Here is a 22,836-nt window from a genome sequence, read left to right as displayed (position 1 = left end):
GGCGTTAGTATCTATCTGTGTTTCAATAACGAGTGTAAAATTGAATATTATTTTCTAATTACACATTGTCTAATCCATCTCAAATGAACAGATAATACGTATTGCATGAATGAAATTCGATATTCGCAATATGATCTTCTAACTTGTAATGACCGTCAAGTAAGTTCTTAAATTCCTCTGTTATAATAATTTCATTTTAATATTAGATCCTAATAACGTTAGTAAAGCCAAAATACCATTCTTTTATTCGATATTGTTGGCATATCTTTTATTATCAACCTTTCATTATCAAAGATCTATAGAAGACTAAATTTATAAAATCAATGAAAGTAACCTAAAGATTATGAAATTCATTATTACAAAAAATAATTTTACTTCTTAAAAGAAAAGTTATTTTAATGTTACGTACGAATGAAATGAGTGATATATTACCTTTTTAAACGAATTAGTTTATTAACATTTTTACAAAGGATCGTAATAGTTTGGCGTCAGATAAATTACAAGCAAAACTTGTCGATTACGTCTAACATTATATATTATTCTATTCTAATGTTATATATTAACTTTTAACATAAGTTCAAGTCTTAACACACGTTGAAAAACAACCTATACACGCTTTTATTTTTGCTGTATAAATTCCTCTTCATTCGCAATAAGTGCTCTCGCATAAAGTGCTTCCCAAACACGTTTCGTTTCGTTGTCCTCCTTACAAACAATTCCCAAAATTTTCAACAGGAATACAAACTTAAAAAAGAGGTTATTTTCTTTTATAAATATTTATAATATTATTCGCAAATAGTTGCCACTGCCCTTTAGTTTAAATTTTCACGATTTAATATTATACAATTATCAAAATTGATGCTTTCAGGGATTGAATAATACTATCTGAGCAAAATTATTACACCCAGAAGACTCAAGTTTGATAATTCTATGACAAAAAGTGCAATTAGTCTCATACTGGAATTACCAACCTCCAATATGTACTCAACTATAATATATTTACTACAACTGAAAAGATATCTCATCAAATACTATTGTGGTATTTATCCAAATATTTTCATAAAAGAATTACCAATTGTTTTATTATTATCTTATAGTGTACTATAGCCCATTTTCACATTTCTTTTTATTCATTTAATCATTAATTTTTGCAATTATAAAAACAATTATTTTGACTGGTTTGGTAATGCTAGCATTAATATAACAAGCAAACCCGACTTATCGTTTCCTGAATATCGATTTACATCGGCTCTGAGGTCATACGAGATCCATCGATCCGTACGCCAGAGAGAAAATCACGAATCTATGCCAAACGTTTGTGAAATTGAGGACATGCACGTACACACACTTGCCCTGGGACTCTTCCCTGGTGGCATTGTGAGGCGTCTTTCGTGGCGAAAGTTTATTTACAGTCGGCGAGGTATTTTCAATTCTGAAGCATGGCTGGATGCACGATTTTGCGAGACCCTTGATCTCAGGAGAGTTGAATTCTCACAGTGCCGACGTCCGGCGGTTTAGATGCTTTTCAGAATGTCCGTTTTCATTGTATACACGCTACTATTTCTTTAACTTAACTTGTTTAACAGCTTCAGGAGGGACAGATATTAACTGGAATTTAATATTTGTCACTGATATATATGTCACAGTTTATAAGAATAGTTGAATGCTATAGAATTATTTGTAAATCGGATAGAAACACTAATTAACTAATATATAACTGTTATTTTTCAAGCAAACGTGTTTTAGGATATTATCACTCTATTGTTTCTAAAGTATGAGTAAATAATATTACTCAAACTAGGTATTAACACTTAGAGGGACAATTGATAAATTTTTGTTCAAAGATGCAGTTTAATATAAGTTGTTAAACGCGCCTTGAAATGTTTAGTAGATTAGCAAGAATAGGATATATTAATGATTAAAAGTTCTATTTCTACTTTTCCATCGAATCAAATTTTGTACGAGAAATTTTTTGTACTTTTATAGTTAGAGAAATATTACCGCGTATACACTTAAATCGAACACACTGTATGCGTAGTCTGTTGCAAGAGTAACTTCATAATTTGTTATTTCTTGTCTTTAATAGATTCGTAGAGGTTCTTTCTATTTTACTGTATATATTATTATAACTTTGCACAGTTGATTGTTCACAATTTCTGACCATATACGACTAACGTAGTATTAGACTTTCGTTTTGTTTATGTTTAGAGTTTAGGCCATAATTGTAGGTACTAATTCAAAAAATATATAAAACTTCAAACACACCCACTTACATATTTTTCCATTAAAAAATCTCATAAAAATCTATACAAAAATTCTTTCATCAAATAAATGATATATACCAAACTTTTATATAACCAAAACACTGTAACATGCTTCAAAGATCATATTAATTTACTTAGATCTAATTAGAACCATAAACCTGATTTATAAGGTAAGCGTCTTATTACTATTGAAACAGACTACATATAACTAGTAAGTACATCTACATAAATAATGGCCTCGGCCGGGGCAGTAGCTATACTGCGTGTTATCGTGTATAGTATGGTTGTTCGTCGTTGCGGAAACATCTTATCTAAACTGCTGTCTTATCGTGTATATTATGGTTATTCGTCGTAGCAGAAACATCTTATATTGACTGCTGTGAAATAGAAACGATTTTAACGCGATGTTCCAAAAAAACTTGACTGCACAAGAATTTTGGCTTTGGCTGTTGTGCAGAGTGGTTATAGGTCTCTTCTGTATTTGCTATTGTTCCTGTTGATGAAAAATCGTGCTCGGCGGTGAAAAACAAATGATTAATTAATATTCACATCTGTGGCATTAGCGATCTGTGGATTTAGCGATTTGAAAACTGTGCCAAGGTTTTTGAAATTGTAGTATTAAACTTTAGTGAAAATTTTATCAGTTTCAAACGGAAAGATATGAGATTTTTTCTAATAAGATTATTTGTCTTTCTTCTTAAAAAATTATAATCCACCTGTATGGTAATATGTATTTCAGAAGTTTTAATAGCTATAGTTTCCCTAGTAACGCACCATTGTTTTTACAATTCTAAAAAGTACTTGAAGTATGATAGCATTTCGTATTTTAATTAACCTCCTAGAAATAAAATTTTATTTTCTGGCAAGGGAATAGAGTTGTAACTAATTTTTTTAATTTGAAATCCAGGAATCATTATATTAATCGACTAATGATTGCATCAAACAGTATCAATGAAATCTCTGATTCTATAGTGAATTAAAATTTAATTAAAAAATAGTATTCGCTATAATCTAATCTTCTTTGTAATAAAAACATATAAGGGGCGAGCTCTGTTATATTTGACTTAATTATTTATTTTCCACCACCGACACCACGTTTGACCAACAAATACTTTCCTTGATACTCTGCAAGTTACTCGCCATCCTCTTATTCCTTGCACGTCTTACATTAACAATAATTATTACCAGTAAAGTCCCTCGAACACCGTCTAAATCCCTCCACGCTATCTTTACACCGATCAGTATCCCATCAACGAAAAACTCAGTTTCGAGCCTCCACGCAGACCGTAAAGGAATTTCACGGTGCTCAGTTCTTTACGATTGAGCACATTTCACGGACAACCGTGACGAAACTTGGTAGTATAATAGTGGAGAAGAGAAAAGGAAGATGAAGAGAGAAAAAGAGAAGGAAAAGAGGAGGAAGAAAGCGAAATTGAGGTTAGGGAATAAGGGATCGTGCGATTATGTACAGAATCTGCGTGTTGTAACGCGGATTTAAGGTTATGTAATTCCCATAATTTATGCGTGTGGTGCAAACGATGAATCCTTAAGCTAAAAATCTTCTCGATTTTAATTAATATCATCAAGATCTGTTAAGGACTTCCTTATTGCGATGACACCGGTGGAAAGTCGCGTTTTTCTTCGGGAATTGTTTCGATCCCACGCACCTTGGGATCAGTGAGTTGTTGCACGGTTGTTATGCGAACGGTTTCGGTTCGATTTCACTCGGAATTGCTCGAGATCGCGCTCATGCTCGTTGATTACAATAAACCTGATGCATTCCATTCGACGAAACCTTCGGACAGAAAATATCTTCGCGAATAATCGACGTTATTCCGAACTTTTACTGTTGATCGAACTAGTATCGGTAATTGAATTATTAACCTCCTTGCGGTATCTAATTTTTTCCATGAGTATTAGCTATTTATATCAAACTATTCATATCTTTTGTGTGCAAAATATCGCATGCAATCTGTATTCAGGAATTCTTGGTTTGAAATTAAATCCAGAGTTAAAAGTGGATTTTGGTACGAGTATAGTCTATATCTTTGATCCTACGAGTGACTCGATATTAAGACGCGAGAAGTTTGATTAATCCTTTCATAACGTAGCACGTGATTCAGGCAAGATATAAAATATATTAATTTTATAAATTCTCTCGTATTTTCGTTGTCTATTTTCAATGAATTATTATTCCTTCTCTGTCGGAACGCTGTTTCTTAGTTGCCCATATCCTGACAGTAGAACTCTATTTATTGCAGCGAAATTTTAGTTAGTGCCTACTTAAACGATCTAATATCTGTTTATTGGCTCTACTTATCTGAACGAGAATTCCTAGTATACGAAAAAGCACTGATAATGAAATATAATATGAAAGTAAAAAGATATACGAGAAAACGAGCGAGAAATCACAAATAACGCACTCCTGAATGAGTAAACTCTTATCAAATATATGAATTCCAGTTATATGAGCTATTTATCCTCCAATGAGTTCAATTAAATGAAGTTCTACTATAATCAGCATCTAATCTTTAATATGCATGTACCGATATCAAGAAGATCTAGAAAGAAACCAAATATCGACTGACGACCGGAAACTCAACTAACAAAACATCTCCAATTTCTATCTATCCGAAGATAAATATGAATACGAATTAACACGACATTTTCGCCATCACTATCTAGAGAAAAATTCGTACACGATACATACGTTAGATTGGAGATGAGGAAGGCGGCTAAAGGGGATAAGGAAAGGAAAAAATGGGAGCTCGATTTCACCTTGCTAATATCGTCCTGCAGCGATTAACATGACTCGTCTAATTTCAGCCTCCTTCTTCTTCTGAACTAATTCTTATTCGGCACGGCGCCCACGTTCAGTGCCAGAACTTTGGAAACGATGTTTAAATCTTCAGGACTTCCAATCCCTTGCGCGTTGTTCGGATCTCCGGCGATTCCAGACTGATAAAGAAGCTGTTGAATCTGCCTGGCCGGCGTGGGAGGGTGCGCCTGAGACTTGAACTGCGTGAAAGAAAAGAAGTTCCCTGGAGTCCTGTGTGGAGGATTAAAGCGAACATTTGCGGTATTCGCTTTATTGTCCACGTTGAATCCGAAATTTCCAATAGAATTAAAGGCTTCCTGTCTATTAAACCTCGACGCAGGTGCTAACGAAGGCTGGAAATCGTTCGAGAAAGAGCCGAAGCTCTGTTGCAGTCTCTGGTGATGCTGGGGTGGTTGCAACTGTTGAGGTTGCGGAAGTTGTTGCAACTGTTGAGGTTGTGGAAGTTGTTGCAATTGTTGCAATTGCTGTGGTTGAGGTAACTGCGGCGGTTGCTGTTGTTGAAGCTGATGGTGTGCCTGTGGCTGTTGTCTGAATGGTTGCAGACGTTGGTCTGGTTGGAAAGTTGGCTGGAAAGCTGGAGACGCGTCAATGTTTGGTACTTCCAGAGCCAAACTAGGCTGCAGGTGAACGTTCGATTCAACAGGAGGCTGAAAGTTTAAGATGTTATTGCTCTGTTCAAAGAAAGACTGCTTCTGAGGTATAGGACGCTGAGGCTGGAATCTATTCAGTCTCTGCTCCTCAAACTTAAAACGTTGCTCCTCAAACTTAAAACGTTGCTCCTCTAACTGTTTAAATCTAGCCTGTTCTTCCAGTCGTTTCAATTTAGTTTGCTCCTCCAACTGTTTGATTCTAGTCTGTTCTTCTAATTGTTTAATCCTAGCTTGTTCCTCTAGTTGCTTAATTCTAGCTTGTTCCTGCAGATAAAACTGGTGCTGTTGCTTCTGTCTCAGTTGTTGCTCATATAATTGTTGTTGCCTCACTAAAAACTGTGTCTGCTGGATCTGTTGCTGCTGAAGTTCCGCCAATTGTTTCTCCAGAAGCTGCTGTTTAAATTCCAACTGCTCTTGGAGAGTCAGAGCTTGTCCATCGTTGGGAGATCTAAATATTGGAACCACGCTTTTGGGTACACCTTGTTCATCCTGTTGCACGGTAAACGCTGCTACCAAGGGTGCCTGGAAAATCTTAACTTCCTCTGTTTTGTCTTTAGAGTCGTTAGACTCGATCACTGTTACGTTCTTTCTTGTTGATACTGTAGGAGTGATTTCAGTTGGTTTTGGAGCAACCAAGGCATTGGCAGTGGCAATTCCATTGGAAGCACTTCCTGCTAAACTCTCAGAGATCTCAGTTGCTGGTTTCAAAGTTAAACTCTCCACTTTATTCACTGAAAACGTGGCTTGCGTCGTTTTCTCCTTCTGTTGCACCTTGGGTTCGGTTTTGATTCCGAAGGTCGCTGAATTTTTCACCGGTAGTATCACGTTCTGCACATGAAAGCTCCTAGCGTCTTCTTGCGTAGCTTTCTCGATGTTCATCATTGGTGTCTTCAAAGTTACGTAATGAAAGGCGTCGATGAAACTGGAATTCTGTAGTTTATCTTCGCTCGGTATATCGTCGTCGCTTGGGAAACTCTTGAACGAGAACTTACTTTTCTGCACGTCGAGATCATCGTTCAGATTCTTCTTTGCTACAACCTCAAAGGCGCTCGTGTCTCTTTGAGCGATGTTTTCCGATTCCTCTTTGCTCTGCTCAGCAGATTCCGCCTCTAAGTCGGTCAGGGCTTTCAAGAGAGCTCGGCGAAGGTTTTTGTCCAGTTTTATTGGTGCTTGGGTCACATCCAAACCCTTGTCAGGAATCCCTGTCTCTTGAGAGTTCGTCAGGGTGATCGACACTGTCGCCAATAGAAACACTAGCGTTACCTGCAACGTTACATAAGAATATTATCCATTAATTAAATTTTAAACTAAAGAAAATATATTATCGAAATTTAATAATTATCTTTTAGGTCTATATTATTGAAATAAAACTTTTTACAGTTATATGAATAACGTAATTTCGATAGAGAAAATATAACAATGAATGTCGCTCTTTAAACAGGTCGTCTGCTTAATTCTTAAAACTTTCAGATTCCCATAAGAAGACAATTTTAATATCATTTAAATTACACAACAAATATTCTTTGCATTATACAACACAGTATAGATGCCCTATTTGAAATTAGACATCCCATGTGCCAAAAGGCAAATTAATTTTGAAAAAAAAAAAATTCAAGAATTATTGAAAGCTTATTGAAAATTCTTCTAAAATATGCAGCACACTTCTCAAAGGTATATCTCATGTTTATTTTAAAATCTTCTATGACTCATATTAAAGTGACATTGAATGCCACAATTTATTAATACAATTTATTAATTAAAGGTACAGAACTTACAAAAAAAAAAAAAGAAAAAAGGTATTTCAGCTAAATGATCTTAACTAACGGACGTATGTCACATCGATAAATAGAGAGAATCCGAAAGTTCCTACGCATACGTGATCAGGTAAGCGGAAATTTATTGCGGCCGTTTTCGTCTTTTACTAATTGATCGAAGAGCATTACTTTATAAATTCGTACGACGTGTATGAATAAATTCTGTCGGAACATCTGGACGTTTCACAATGATTTTCTCTTTTTAGAAATGTCGAACTTCGACAGGACTTTCGTCCCATGAAGAATACGAGACGTAATTCCGTTTTTACATAATTATGGAAGGAATGCCTGTATAAGCGTGTGAAAATTTGTCGTGTGTATTACGTGCTTAAAATAGAACAACGAGATATTAACAAGTTTTTGAGCCATCTTTTAACTTATTAGTTGACGTATACCTCTGAAGATCAATAAACAATGGATTATTCGTTAATAAATAATAAAAATACTTTATCAATAAAGTATCGTTAAACAATCGAATACTCGATTAATAATCGTTGATAAAATAAGGCATTAATTATAGAATAATTTGTTAATTACCTAAACAGGATATAATTTATGATTCGGTAAGTCTTTTTAGATTTTCTACTTTTTATTTGTTAGATCTTTTTCATTCAGGTTTTTTGCTATCTTTTAACACTCTTCAATGTTCTAGAGTTACATATACAAAGAGAATAATATTTCTGGAGTAATTCAGTAATTAAAAACCAAATGCAGTTCATGGTTGAACGAACAATGCTCACACACTATAAAATATTGAATATCGGCCTTCATCGTTGTTTCTCATTACAACGGCTATAATGTGTGCCACTTTCTTGCTACATGTTTCTACGATACGCGATCATTCATACTTCGATTCGCCTATACTTATTCACAACCGTTTCACGCTATAATAATTCTTAATTCGATCTGAAGCAAATATCACGCAATTATTCAATGAGCCTATTTTCGAACAACGAGCGTATTTTCTAATGCTAGAAAGTAGGTTGAAAAGTATAAAATCCACTGGCAATTTCTATTAGAAGAAAAAAGAAAAGATATGGAACAAGGTAAAATGTAATTGAAATTTTCGCTTCGATTATAGCTGATTCCTGTTATTATCGCGGATCTTTATCCGAGCAGGGCGCTTGTTACTCACTGATAATTACGATCGTGAATTATTCTATTTCTCTAACTGAATAGCTGTGTGAAAAAAAAGAGAAAAAATTAAACACCAAGTAATTCTTACTTTTGTAGTTTCTTTCGTCGTAACAGGGACGATAATTTGCATAGACGCAAAGAATACGCAAGAAATTTCAACGCAAATCTTTTACCCACGCTAGATTATTACGGATAATGACACCACGTTCTTAACTTATTTCGCACTTGAGAGAAGTAAAAACCTTCGTACGAATGCTTTTCAACTTCTCAGGTACGTTACATTCTAAGAAATACGTAATGCAATTTCGATTTCCATTATAATTGTAATTAAAAATGAGCCGAATAAGCGCAGACACTGTAACTGTATCCTGTCTGTAGGTAATCCTGTTCAATGATAATAACGTTCCCTGATACAAGATTAAATTAAACTTGTCAAATCAGATTCAGACATGTCGAAATCGTAAAAAGCATTGCGAAAACCTTCCTTGTTCTCTCAAAGATATTAATTTGTACGTCACCAATTACGATATCGTAAGCGATCGACATCCAACATACACTACATCATATTCATTTAAGTTTAGATTAATTGTACCGTATCGTACTGCAATTGCACTGTGTACGATATATGTTCAGAATGTATAGATGCTATTATTTCAATTCGCAATTTTTCTTACTGTATTTTACACTTACTTTTTGAAAATATTCTTGGTATATATTTCGCCAATCGCGATCGCTAATGACCACGAGAATGGTCGACGCAATCTTAAATGAAATAAATAAAAAATATATATATTGCAGGACGATTGGAACGCGAGGGAACACACGTGGACGTAAAGAAAGATGTTTCGCCAGTATTGCACCTCGGTTTGCTAATAAAAAAAAGAGGAAGAATAATCAGCAATGCTGTCTCACGGTGTAAAAGGTGCAAAGATGTAAAAGGAAGGCGGGTTATTGTTCTGATACAAAGTGGCTTTTCGAGAGAGGTAGACTGTCTTACAGTTGAGAAACAGATCATCCGTTTGAATGCGTTTGAAACCACACCTTCGTTAGGTCGTAAGTTGCCTTGTGTTCGAGTGGATGTTACCTCAGCGGCGAACTTTCACACCAGTCGTTAAAGCAACTACGACCGAAAAGGAAAAGCAATTTTCATTTCTGGCCGGCGAAGGAATGCCTACGGGGCCCCGGGATGAAACGCCTCTGTTCGCCAACGACGTTACAACGTCGGCGTTTCGTGCGTTTAACGAGCCGAGCGTCAACCGCGTGTCCAAAAGAGAAAAATTCAGCTGTACGAATATTGCATCTGTAAGAATACCGTCTTGTGGTATCTCGTGTGACTCTTGACATTTCTGATGAAAGTGCCACTTCGGGAAGAGTTCGCACGCAGATGCATCGAGTAGCGTGTAACAAAGCGACGTGTACAAATATTCGGATCGTGAGATGGGATAATGAAGGATTCGTAGAAGTGGGTTGTTTAATGGTAGCCTTTGTGGTCTATGAATAGGGAAATTAATTTTGCAGGATGGACGTTGATGGCTATTGATATTAGGAGTAGGGCATAAGTACCATTGGACAGGATTTTCATTTTTGTACAGAATTGTCTTCCCTTTTTTTGTAAATATTTCCATAATTTTATAAATTGCTTCTTCGTCGGATTTTATTTTGCAAGAGAGGAATTTTCTAATTTGGTTTTACTCTTCTCTTCTTCGTAGATTTAATTAGAGGTTTTGCAATGATCCGATTAATTCGAATATGTAATGTAGGAATAAAAATGTAGAGGAAGCAAGCTGATTGTTATGAGATTTCCCTTTCATGGAATATTATTTTAGAAGAATATCTGTGCAAATTTGTATTAGAAGCACAATATTGGTATTTGTATTAAAAGTATAGTATAGAGCATAGTGAATTGATTATTTTGAATATAATTTGGAAACTATAAAATAAAAGTGTAGGAAGGATAGTAATTTCTCTAGGTTTTCTCTTTCAGGGAATTTTATATGGAGTAATGAATGGACGAACATTTATTGAATTGAAATAACGCACTATCGTGTAATATAATATATTCAATTTAAATAATAATACGTTTAATTACACAGAAAAAATTTATTGCAATAATTTTGTCAATTTCTCTTTCATAGAATTTACCTTTGCTGTTGTCTACTTTATGGACTTACTGTTAGTAGTCGTTTTGTAATAGTCTAGTTATCTTGGATGTAATCTAGGATGTATAAAACGAAAAAGTTTTGTAAAGTGGTGTATGCACAAGATAAAAATAATCTATATAATCTGGAATGCAGAAAACGATGGAATATCTTTAAGTTACAGTCGTGAAATTAATCCTGCGAATGTAAGATGAATTTGCTTACAATGTGCCTCGTGTTCTGTTCGTGCGAATAAAGTTGCTGTTCGTTCGCGTTATTCTTTTCTACTTAGATTAAAATTATGAGTTCGTTATTTTTATTCGAAAGGATGATTTTCATTTGCATTTGATTAAAAAGCGATACCTATTTTTCTAAGAATTTCTACGAAATATCGTAGAAATGTGTTTCATGGTTAATGGACCTGTCAAATTAAAAAAAAAAAAAAAAAAAAATGACAAAGGGGGAAAGTATGCAAAGAAAGTGATTATTTAAGAATCCTAATTGTGAATTCAGTTTGAACAGCATGGAATTCATAAAACGACACGCAACCAGCATGTCCAACATTTGCATTATCGATTTCACTCTTTTACGCTTATTGTTACCATAGAACGTATGCTTCGAGATTTGTCACGCAGCTATATTTATCTTATTATCTAATCTACCACTGACAGCATATTTTAAGCAAAATATAAGTTGTTACTGTTGTATTATGTTGCAGATAAATACCAGGGAAAATAGTCAAGGATGAAGAAAGCTCAACGATGCAAAGGAATATAAAGAGGTGTAATATATTCGACGTCTAACAAAAAGAGATTTCTTACGTTAAATATTATTAAATAATAGAAATTGAATCGACGGAAAAACATAAACCGAATGATGCTAATTAAACCGTAATTGAATTTTTGAGACTTAATGAACGATGAATATAGTAACAAAAAGTGTAAGATTTAAAAGAAACATAGTACAAGATAGTACATGGTATTTTACAAATTTAAAGGAAACATAGTAAAATATAGTACTTTACAAATATTTTTTTCTCTAGAGTATCTCATATCTCCCGATAGAAGCTTGTATAATACACGACGACCTTGGAAAATAGAAATCTAAAAAATCATGACCACACGGATTAGAAAATAAAGATTAGAAAAGAGATTTTGTTACATAACTGGCAAGTACCTGTTTTTATAACATTTAATATATTTCTGAAATACTTTGTTGCAAAACAAAACAGAGCGCACACACCCCCTTTCATCTAATCTGGCATGGATCTTTAGAAAGTTTCTAAACCGCCGAATAATCTCTTAGGCTCGTTTGGTCCAGCATCTCATTAATATTTTCAGCGAACACTCGGAGAACAAGACTGGAGTCGAGTCAAACAAGCAGCTCGTCCACGCTGTTGACGTAGATTTCACTTTTGAGAATCTTGTCCGGTGTTTGACCATCTGACACGTGTCATTTATGGCGTGTACGTGCACCATAAATTAAGCGGTTGTAGCTAAGGAAATGTTTTCCCACGATGTTACGACGGATAAAGAATAGTAGCGGTGTAATTTTTGGTTGTTACGGTAATTAAAGATCGTGTTCGATGTCTTAATTACGCGATAAGAAACTACTTGCGAAAATGAATGTTACAGTAACGAAATGTACTACTCTCCTCTTGATAATTTGTCGTGCAAAAAGAGCTGGATCGTACAGGTATTCTTTGATTTTAAACGATTACAAAATATTATAAGTATACTATAAAAAGTGTTATGAAATGTTAGAATTATTACATAGGAATTTATTTTACTTGTTAAAACGAATATTTGATTTTATATAATATAATTAACCATAATACAATTATATTGTATCGAGTCGTATCTTCCATAAGATACAGATTATTACATTCTTATGTCGTAGATGATGCAATTATTTTGTTAAAGTAACATCTCATTTACCATAAAAGCAATTTTTATTCCGATGAAACAGCGAAACGAGTTACATAAATTTTACGCAGCAATCTAATCCCTTGCAATGTACAGGAGCTGGCGAAAGAAGAATTAAATTATTTTAGCGCGTCTGTGCGTGCGACGTCTTCATTGACAATCGGCTTTCTACAAGCCGATTTTCCAGAGGACGATTCCCCAGTCCGTCATTTTCCTGCATGTGAACGGATCCGATGTGAATTTCTCCACGCCAGGCGAATACCCTGCCTATTAGAAAATAACAATGACACGCAAAAAGGCCAGTATTCGTTCTTCCTGAAACAACGACGGTCATCTATGTCTAATTACTCACGAGAAAAATGAGTATTATCGACGATAATCTCGTAGATTAATTTGATCATTAAACACTATGTTATTTGAAGAAATAAGATTCCTAATCTTCGGAAAATGTATAATGTTACATAATGCTCTATGCCTCTTACGCATTTCAAATTTCCTTTCGTTTACACACAGTTGCTTTGCGAAAGAAGTTTCTTCGTTTGGGTTAAGTTCAAAAGATAAGATTCACGATTCTGTAATATTATAAAACGTTCTGTGTCTTTAATCTATTTCCCGTCTATTCGCTCTTTGTTTCCTTAAGAAAAATCAAGATTATCAGCGATAATCTTCAAGAACTATCAAAGAAGTAAGTCAACTATCAAAGAACTATCAAAGTAAGCAAGAGTAGCGAAAAAGAGAAAGAAAAAGGGATACAATTCTTGATGAATATTTGAACTATGAATATTTATGGAAATTCATATTTTTCGAAAGAAAATTACAGAAATACGATCTACTAAAATATTTGCTTTGCCTACTAAATATTACGAATACGCTACGTTTATGCATATTAATTAAACTACCGATTTCTACACTTACATCTGTACGTATCGCGTGCATTAATATGCACATCTCTGTATCTCGAAGTTTGTCACAAATGCGTAAAAACCCAAGATGCAAAAAAAAAGAAGAGAATGTACAAGTTCCACGACGCGCAACAAAACGCTGTGCGTTTTTAGTTTCCTCCAAGTTCCGATTCTTTCGCTCGAAATCACCAAGGTCCTCCACAGTGAAACCTGTACTTTTATCATCACGATAGCAGATCAATTTCAAGCACTTTCCTCCGGCTTAATGATACGAGCAGACGATCTACGTACGTGGAAGAAAAAGCAACTGGTTAACCATAAAAACGTCGTGATTCTAATGGAGCGCGGGACGACGTAATAATGGACTTCCGGAATCCGATGTTCCTGACATGGAGCACGTTATCCGACAGCAGCTACGATAACTCTCTGAATAGTAACGTTCTTCTGTTGCGTCACAATTCTGATCTTACATTCTCAATGACTGATCCTCGAAGAATAATCCACGTTAATCGAGAGACACGCTGACCGATTGGGAGTAATTATAACGCAATACTAATCAAAGCGAGCCAGCCGTGCTCCAATTACGATAATAATTATTCGATAGATTCCACGCGATAGCTCGTGTTGCGTGATGCGATCCCACGATTCTCTTTTCTCATTGTTAAAATCAGATTGGATTTCTTTTACAGTTATATTCTCTTCGTACGTTTCTGTTTCTTAGAGAGAAAAATCGTGGAATTTTAAACGAATAACGTCGTCGTAGAAATCGGTGCGAGGTATCGAACGATTGTGTATTTCATAGAATCTACGAAAGCGTCTGTATCGTCTTACTATTTTCCCCGATGTTTCGAATAATTGTCAGTATCCTTAACTTTATTTAAACACCACTGTATTGTACTTTTAGTCTTATCAAATTCGTCCCCGAAGAGATTAAATATTCTAATGTTTCTTGCAACAAGTTCTATTCGAAAAAGTATGTATCGAAATACTTTTCAATGTTATTTGTATCGTATAATTCAACATTCACAGTAACTAAGCAATTACGTATATCTATATGTCTCCAGTATTATCGTTTATATTCTTTAAACACACAGCAAAACACGATACGTACGATAATCGTGAAGTATAATATAGCGATCAGAGAAGCGAACCGTTTCATTAACTTTTCGCACCTAGGATAATAAATATAATTTTCCAATTCATTTGCAAAAAGATATTAAGATAGCGTCTCAACCTCCTCCTATACGTATCTCGTCTTACGTTTCTGCAAGTTAACAGAGTCTTAAAAACTCTTGCAGAGATAAAGTTAATGCGTAACATATATAAGTAGATACGTGTATGCTTTCTATGCAGCGGGAAAAAAAAAGAAAGAAGGAAAGGAAGATATGAATAAATGGTATCCATCTTTCATTCTGCCGATTTTTTAAAGCAAAATATTAGTCTCATTTCTCATAATTTCCATTTGCACATTATCATTGAGGAATGCATCACGTAAATCGAGGGTTAGATGCGCCTGTAGCTCCTCGCATTGCTTTCTAAGACATGAAACGTACTTTCTTTCTTTAGGCGCGTGTGGTCGCGTATTTGACGGCCGCGGTATAAAACACGTTGAATTTAAAAACGCAAGTTTTTACCGACGATCGAGTTTTAACGAGAAAGATCGGTAATGTACGATTTATCGTCGAAACGACGCGCGTTTTGTACTTTCTTTCTTCCTTTCACGATTTTTGAGAAACTTTCACGTCGATTGCGAAACATCAGCTGAAAAACGTTCTAACAAGCCCCGAAAACCTGTTTCCAGTTTTCATTCGATCCAAACGTACGACAGTTTCGTTCTCTAATTTCCTCGTTCCATGTTATTGTCGCGACTCGACGCTGGTTAATTCAGCCGGCAGGAAACGCCAGATAAATCATTTAACAGGCACTTTTCTTCATTTATCCGAGAGTTCTTTCAACTCTAAAGAAATTCTAGACAGAAACACGCGACAAGAGTACACAGATTTGGATATGAATTTAGTAAGGCTGCAGTAAGGTAATCTCGTGTAATTCTTTTTAGTTGTTGCAAATGTTGAACGAAATATGAAACGATATTGGGAAATATTTTAGAACGTAACGCTTCGTGTTAGAATCATCGAAAGAAACGATCGAACAACCTCTTTGAAGATGTTTATACGCGTCTCAGAGATGCTTATATCATATCCAAATGAAACATCCAAAATAGACTAATTGTAATATTCAGAAGCTAAGTCGAGTGGCATCGTTACTGAAATTCATCTGAATCCACGCTAGTTAAATCTCGTTATATTCTATCATAATTACATAAAACTTGTCTTACAAATGCACATTACAGATAAAACTTGCCTATAAACGCAAGATTTATCGCGATCGTATAAAATTCTCTGCGGTCTGCTTAAGTTTCCATTTCGTTAAAACGAAGAATTTCATCGAACGAAAAAAAGAAAAAAGAAAGCTTTCGTCTGATCCAAACTGCTATACAGCTTCCGAATCGGCCGCGTTAAAAGCTTGCTGCCGATCGGCTACGCGATGATTACCTCGAACCTTCGAAATCGAGTAATAAGAACCGAGATATGAACTTTCGGCAGTCACAGGCCCCGGAGGTTCGATCGCTTAATGAACAGTTATATGGTAGCGGTCGGTTGGAAGACAAAGTGCCATGAGAGATAGCGTGATACATGCTGGTGTTTGGCCAAGGCGGATGAAGAGAGACAAGGTGAAAGAGAAGAGTGGCCGACGGCCAAAGGCGGCACTTTCACTCGGCAGTGTGTCGAGGATGTGCATGCTCATGAACTTGCTACGCGGCTTCGTTTGCTGTGGCGAATGTAGAAGCTCGATCACGGCGCATGCAACTCGAGTTTTGTCACGTGCAAGCCCTGGATATCCGTTTGATGTAACCAGACGCATTTGTGACCGCATTTTCGTCGGATCACTTGAAAAGCGAAACTCCACTCGGGGAAGATCGCAAGATTCGGTTAATTAGTCGTCGTCCGATCAATCGGGAGGTTGAGACATCTGATAGAGCGGAGTGTGGGTTTTTTAACGACAAGCGTTCGAACGTTCGTTTTATAGCGACGAGACGGACGACGGAAAGGAGAGGTTTTTTGCTCGAGCATAATGACAAAATTCGGTTAAAAAGTAAGATCGTTCGCATAAGACAGAATAATAACTGAGAGCAAGGGTATGCGTGAGAGCAACGTGACGATTTAGGCTACAAGGTATGAGGATTGTGTGTAAAATTGTGTGTTTACGATGTAAAATCTGATAAGAATGAGGTGGAAGAAGGTTGGACGTTATTAAAGCGGAAGAAGCTTTCGAGTGCAAGGCATGTCCTTTTCGAAGATGGATTTTATATATTTGTAACGAGCTATGATTTATATTTGCAAGACAAGTTTTATGTAATTATGATATGACGTAATATGAGCAGCATTGGAGCTGGCTTTATCGCAGGTTGAATGACATATTGATATTTCTTATTCAATCTCTTGAGGGAACCTAAGCGTCTTTTGGATTGCGAGAAAAATTGTTTCTTGTCAATTATTAAGAGAAACGCGTGCCTTCTAACTTTTCCATAAAGAAGATACAAAACTGTTAAAGTTAAGACCAGCTTTACTAAAGGCACGTATAAAATGCAAGGAAAGAAGTAGAGCAATATTCTTCTTGTCCTTTGCTCGCCAAAGTCGACAAAATTAAGGTGAATTGAAGTTAAAATATCGTCCACACTAATCGTTTTCAAACACACGTATCCTGATACATTTTACGCAGGATATTCCAACAAAACTGATGTACGTAAACAGAAGGTACGTATCCACTTGAGAGAAAAAAAGTCCAGCTATATTTTTAGGACGCAACGTTGTATCTATAACAAAAGTGGCATTGTAAATAAAGAAATATAGAATAGAATAAAAAAGATGGAAAATAGACGTATGTGGAATTAGAATCTGAACAATTGCGTATTCCTGTGGCGTTAATCTGTCTCTAGCTGGAGCCAGGAAAAACATACGACTCGTTACAGTTACGTGAATCACTGCGAAGACGGTTTAAGGACGATGACAGATGCCGATGAACGAGCGATTCATATTTCGAGCAGGTTCACGCAGCAGAAACGCGGAAATCCTGGCACGCGTGAAAGCAGCGTTTCGACAATGTCGCCAACGTGGACGATTATACAACCGAGTCCTTGGCGTTGAATAATGTATAGGATCCCGATTGGCGCGACCAGCAGATGCGACAGAATGAAGTAAAGTGCAATTAGCTTGCAAAGTACGATACTACACGTCGTATCGCGGGGCGACGAGTGAAAGTCGAGGATGACAGGTTTGTAACGACGCCGAAAGAACGTCCTCGTTCGGGACAATTTATCGGATGAGGCACATAACTCGGATGGAGTCGTCGTCGTTGATTTTGTGCCATCGATGAGATCGATGGAAAGCGATCGAAGAAGATGGTCCGATCAAAAGGAGAACTCGAGTAATAATATCTTAAACGAAATATAATTTCAAGTAGGTTCGCTCGTTTAGCTTGCAGAAGTTAAGGGTTGAATAGTCGCGATTTAAGACTAGAATTGGGCTATGTGATTATTTACCGTAATTTTTCTTTTGTTTTATTATTTATAAGTAGTTATTATACCGTTTTTACTTGCTATTTATCATTGGCTTTAGCCTTTGGATTTTATAAATTTAACATAAATTGTGATAACTTTCAAGACTGTGTACATTGATAGTGGAGTTCTAATTAATAATAAAAGTTCTAGAGTTATAGTACTAACGATAGGAACTGGCGTCGATCGATTCTTCAGTAATAAACAGATTAATACTATTCGTTATTTGAATTTATCAAATAAAATAGAAGGGTTAAGCCTTCTTTGAATGGATTTTCCCTAAATTTGATTTACGTGTATAAGTATCCCTTTCCTCCAATAACTGTGGAAGAACAAAACAAAGAGACAGTAAGGCAATTCACCAGAGAGATCCATTTTGTAACGAGAAACGATCAGTATCTGAATATGAAACAAAAATGATTATTAAAAATGTTGCTTTTTCGAAATGAAACAATAGTAAGAAAATAGAATTCAAGTGGAAAAAATAGCGAATAAACCAATGAGCAAATAATACGCAATTTTAGTCGAATAGAAAATAATAAAATTGCCTTTTCTTTTATGAACCACGAGTAAAAGTGTTTTGAACAATCTTCCCACACCACCAGGCACTCGAATTACTCACGAACGTTCGTTTAGACATCCTAACTATTTCAAAGGTATCTTCGATTGTTTCGTAACGATCTCTTAATAAGTTTCGAGACTGGTGATCGGAGGCTGATCTCGCTTTCGGATTGGGTCACGCGTCATCATCGTCGAGAGAAAAAACTTTCTTCTGGCCAAGGATGGAAAAGATGCCACCTGCTTAAGGTTCAACGAACCCATCGCCAAACGAGACGCATAGTGTCCACACCCTAATCAGGACTCTTGTCATAAATCGTTTGGTAATTACTTTCTCCTAGAATGTGATTACACTGAGCGGAAACGTGACAAGAGACACCTGATCGTTGTGGCTACGCGTTGAAACTGCGCGGATAGCCATTTCTTTCAGGGGCTACAACAATCCATCGTCATTTGTTTTGCCGACGGTGAAAATAAATAGCACGAAGAAATGCAGCCTTTCTCAGAAGAGATGCAAATATACAGATGATTCATGACTTGTTATTGAATGATACAAAACTTGCGCATAATTTCTGTTTTTAGTGAATTTATGACGTTGTGGGTTTATCGAGCTTCTCTTAGCTGCAGTCCCTTTAATTTGTCAGAGAACATCATCAGAGAATATCGTTGAAGATCTATTTGCCATCTGTAAACGAGAAGAATTGTACAAAGGAATTTTCAAAACACCTAGCAGTATCTACTGATTATAAATTGAAGAATAAATCAGATATACGAGATGTGATTAACGTAATATAATTTTTTGCTAAATATCTAAATTTCTGATACTCGAATCGTATCTTCCCGAGAATATCGTTACCTTCTCTGAATTTATATTAAAACATATCTTCTTTAGAATATTGTTCTTGTTTTTAATAAAAATTTGCTTTGATCCTCCAATTCATCTCTGAGGGATCTATGAAGCAGATCAGAAAAGAAAAAAGAAATATCAGTTTCCCTTTACTAAAGAAACACACTTTTCCTACATTTATAGATTCTATCTGTAAGATTAAAAGAAGTGAAACCATTTATAGGTTCCCTAAAGGAATGACAACTAAAACTAAAATGATAAAAGAAATGTTGTGACCATAACCGCGATATTAAGTTCCCATACGCGTATAAATTATCACTATAAATGGGCAATACCTATATCTCGAGTTACGTATCACTAACTTCGAGAAAGTGTTGGTCTGAAATGAAATTCACCAATTTTTCTCGCGGGACGAAGTTCGTTTTACGATTCGCGATCCCCTTGCGTGTTACACGTCAGTTAGTAACTGTTGCATGAAGTCAATTTTAATTTCAATTAATCGCTCTTGTACTAGATAACAATTAGGTTGTCCAATTTGCAAGTTCGCGAAATATGCGTGTTATATTCGTGAAACTTCGATCGAAGATTAATCCGATCTGCTGGATTATTTATCTTTTTTTTTTTCTTTTTTCTCTCCATGAATAATTGAAAATGTAAGAAAATTTCAGAAAAAAGATTTATTATACAATAATTTTGGATCTTTTCAAATAATTCTAAGGAGAATAACGTGGCAAGAAGGAAAAAGTTGGAGGAAAGCGGCGTGATGTTCGAAAGAAAGTTCTTCGCGATAGAAACGTGTAGCACCTTCAACAGTGAAACTAAAAGTCAACGAGGAATTGAACGATACTTTGAACGCAGTATGTGCAAACGTTGTATAGAAATTAACCCCCTTTATCTAATGATTTGTAAATTAATTTAATACGCTAAATACATAGTTCCAGGTGTATACACCTGAGATAAAGAGAAATGTAAATTGAGAGAAAAGTATGACAAATGAGATACAGTCTTTTTTTCTTCGTAAAACTGTCATTTAACAGATAAAAGTTCTAAATATGTATTAGAAAGTTTAAATATAATGAATGGAACATCAGCTCTTAGAATGCTACGTTTTATACTCTATACATGAAATTGATTTATCAGATATCATATTTATAATAGAAATATCAGTATTTCCTTTGGTTCTATTAAATATATGCTTTTTTATATCTTCAAAGAAACCACTTGTACTGGAAATAGCTCATTATTGTTATACAGAAGAATACTTTCATTTTTCACAAGGTTGCTAGTAATTGTATTCATAAAAATGATATTTTTTCCATACTCTAGTGTTAAAGGATATAAACAAGAAAGTATTACAGCTTTATGTAAAAGATACTAAAATATAATTGAAGTAAATATTGTTCTTTTTTTCTTTAATACTCAACAGCTATATAAAATTTCATTTTTCACCTAACCCAATAATATCCCTATAATTTTTTCAACGAAAGTAAGAGGAAAATGGTATTATTCTCGTATACGAGGATGACGTTCAATTAAATACTGGTGTAAAAGGAAAATGCAGCCGCGTGTAGACCTGGAAATATTTGAATCGCGGGGCGCACGAACAGAGAAGAGAAGAAAGTCGCCTGTAACAGAATGCTCATCGGGAACTTCTTCAAACTAGAAATCTGAATTTTTCCAGCATTGAGTCGCACGGCACAGGTAACTTTCGATTGCCATTGCGTCGACTGTATTTACACGGCACGCACCGTGACACAGAAAACGTTCCTTTTAACGTAAAACTAGAACAGTTATAATCAAAAGCAAGTGAAACTTACTCTTATCATCCTGAATAATTTCCAAACAATTCTATGTAACAAGTCCTGGTTAATTTGAAACAAGATCAACGAAATATCAACATTCTTATGATAATCTGTTAGATAAAGAGAAATATGTCGGGACTTTCTTCTCTGCACACAATCGAGTAAAATCTCTCGGACGTCTCTTCTCACTTGACTTTTCAAAACCAACGGTTAACACTTTTCACTGTCACACGACACGAGACCTGTCCATCACCATCGAAAAGGATATAATGTACACGAGAATAAAATGAGGAGAACCAAAGGCGAAAACGAAATAGAGGAAATAGAGGAAACTTATTGAAAGAAAGAAGATACAGTGAATGAGTGGTTTCGTACTCACCAAGCTCATGATGCTGTCTGTGCCGACATTCGGTTAGCACGCGGCTTTTACTCAGGAAGATGATCTTCAAGTAGCGATAGTTCCGTGAAAGAGGAGGGGTCCACGATGTTGATCCACGTGTATGAAACGATCGAGCGAGAAACGAGTCGAATTAAGAATCGCTTCCTCCGCTATCTTCCAAATATCGCAGAGATTCGTGGGCAAAAATGTTACGTTCCCATTGTCCATTTCGAGACAGCTTCCGGTATTTTTGACGAAGAAAATCAAAAACTGACTCACGTTCTCGTGAATTTTCGAGCATCTTAATCTGCTTGAAATGTTTGAAACGTTCTTCGGATAGAATGGTTTGGACGATTGAGTATTGAGAACTGAATCTGTAAAATCAACAATATTATTATGAATATAATTTATTATAAATAATATAATCTGATCGTTGATGCTACACTTATAATCGACATTATTGATAATATGGCGATTGTAATCTGTCATTTGTATAAATACCATTATGAATGTTAAATATTTTAAGACTTTGGAAATCTTTTGATCGTTACTTCTTATTGTTCTCCATTTCATAGATATAGAAAGAATAAGATTCTAACGTAGAGTAAGTATTAGGATAAAGTATCGTTGAAGTTGATTATTGCTTAGAAAACCAAGTGATTTTCAAGTTATGTTATGTCTCCTTAATGATCATAGTCCGATGTATGAAAAAAAGAAAAAGAAAATAAAGAAAGTAAGAAAGCGATTATGAAGGATGAAAGGGTGTGGCAGGAAATATAATCATAGAAGGGGAAAAAAGGGGAAAAGAGACGAAAGAAAAATGGAAAAAGACACATATATGTTACCCCCCGAAATTAAACTAACATATTTTCTACAAAAGTATTCTCAAACACTTAGTACATATTATCTCTCAAGTATTTAACCTTAAATTAGCAAGTACTTAATGTTTGAACTATTAACGCAAGT

At 35.4% G+C, this 22,836-nt stretch overlaps 1 protein-coding gene and 2 long non-coding RNA genes across 4 annotated transcripts; 2 read left to right on the top strand and 1 right to left on the bottom strand.

The window, feature by feature from the left end:
* The first annotated feature begins 17 nt into the window (after positions 1 to 17).
* LOC143303650 (uncharacterized) lies at positions 18 to 8,124 on the top strand. The gene is made up of 5 exons (XR_013060161.1): positions 18 to 159; positions 869 to 1,039; positions 7,224 to 7,424; positions 7,516 to 7,637; positions 7,774 to 8,124. It is a non-coding gene; the product is annotated as an uncharacterized LOC143303650 (long non-coding RNA).
* On the bottom strand, positions 1,033 to 22,715 carry LOC117157281 (uncharacterized). The gene is given in 2 exon segments (XM_033335220.2): positions 1,033 to 7,016; positions 21,871 to 22,715. Coding segments are annotated over 2 exon segments (1,959 nt in total). The 5' UTR covers positions 21,880 to 22,715; the 3' UTR covers positions 1,033 to 5,066.
* On the top strand, positions 8,229 to 13,941 carry LOC143303677 (uncharacterized). Of its 2 annotated transcripts, XR_013060206.1 has the most exons (7): positions 8,229 to 8,613; positions 8,801 to 8,975; positions 9,503 to 9,687; positions 11,561 to 11,782; positions 11,885 to 12,010; positions 12,183 to 12,407; positions 12,864 to 13,941. It is a non-coding gene; the product is annotated as an uncharacterized LOC143303677 (long non-coding RNA). The 2 variants fall into 2 exon arrangements; XR_013060205.1 differs by having other exon boundaries at positions 11,561 to 12,010.
* Positions 22,716 to 22,836: the final 121 nt, after the last annotated feature.

Source organism: Bombus vancouverensis, chromosome 15 (assembly GCF_051014615.1).
Source record: "Bombus vancouverensis nearcticus chromosome 15, iyBomVanc1_principal, whole genome shotgun sequence".
Taxonomy (NCBI): Eukaryota; Metazoa; Arthropoda; class Insecta; order Hymenoptera; family Apidae; genus Bombus; species Bombus vancouverensis.
The sequence above is the reverse complement of the archived record's forward strand: the minus strand, read 5'-3'. Positions and strand labels throughout refer to the sequence as shown.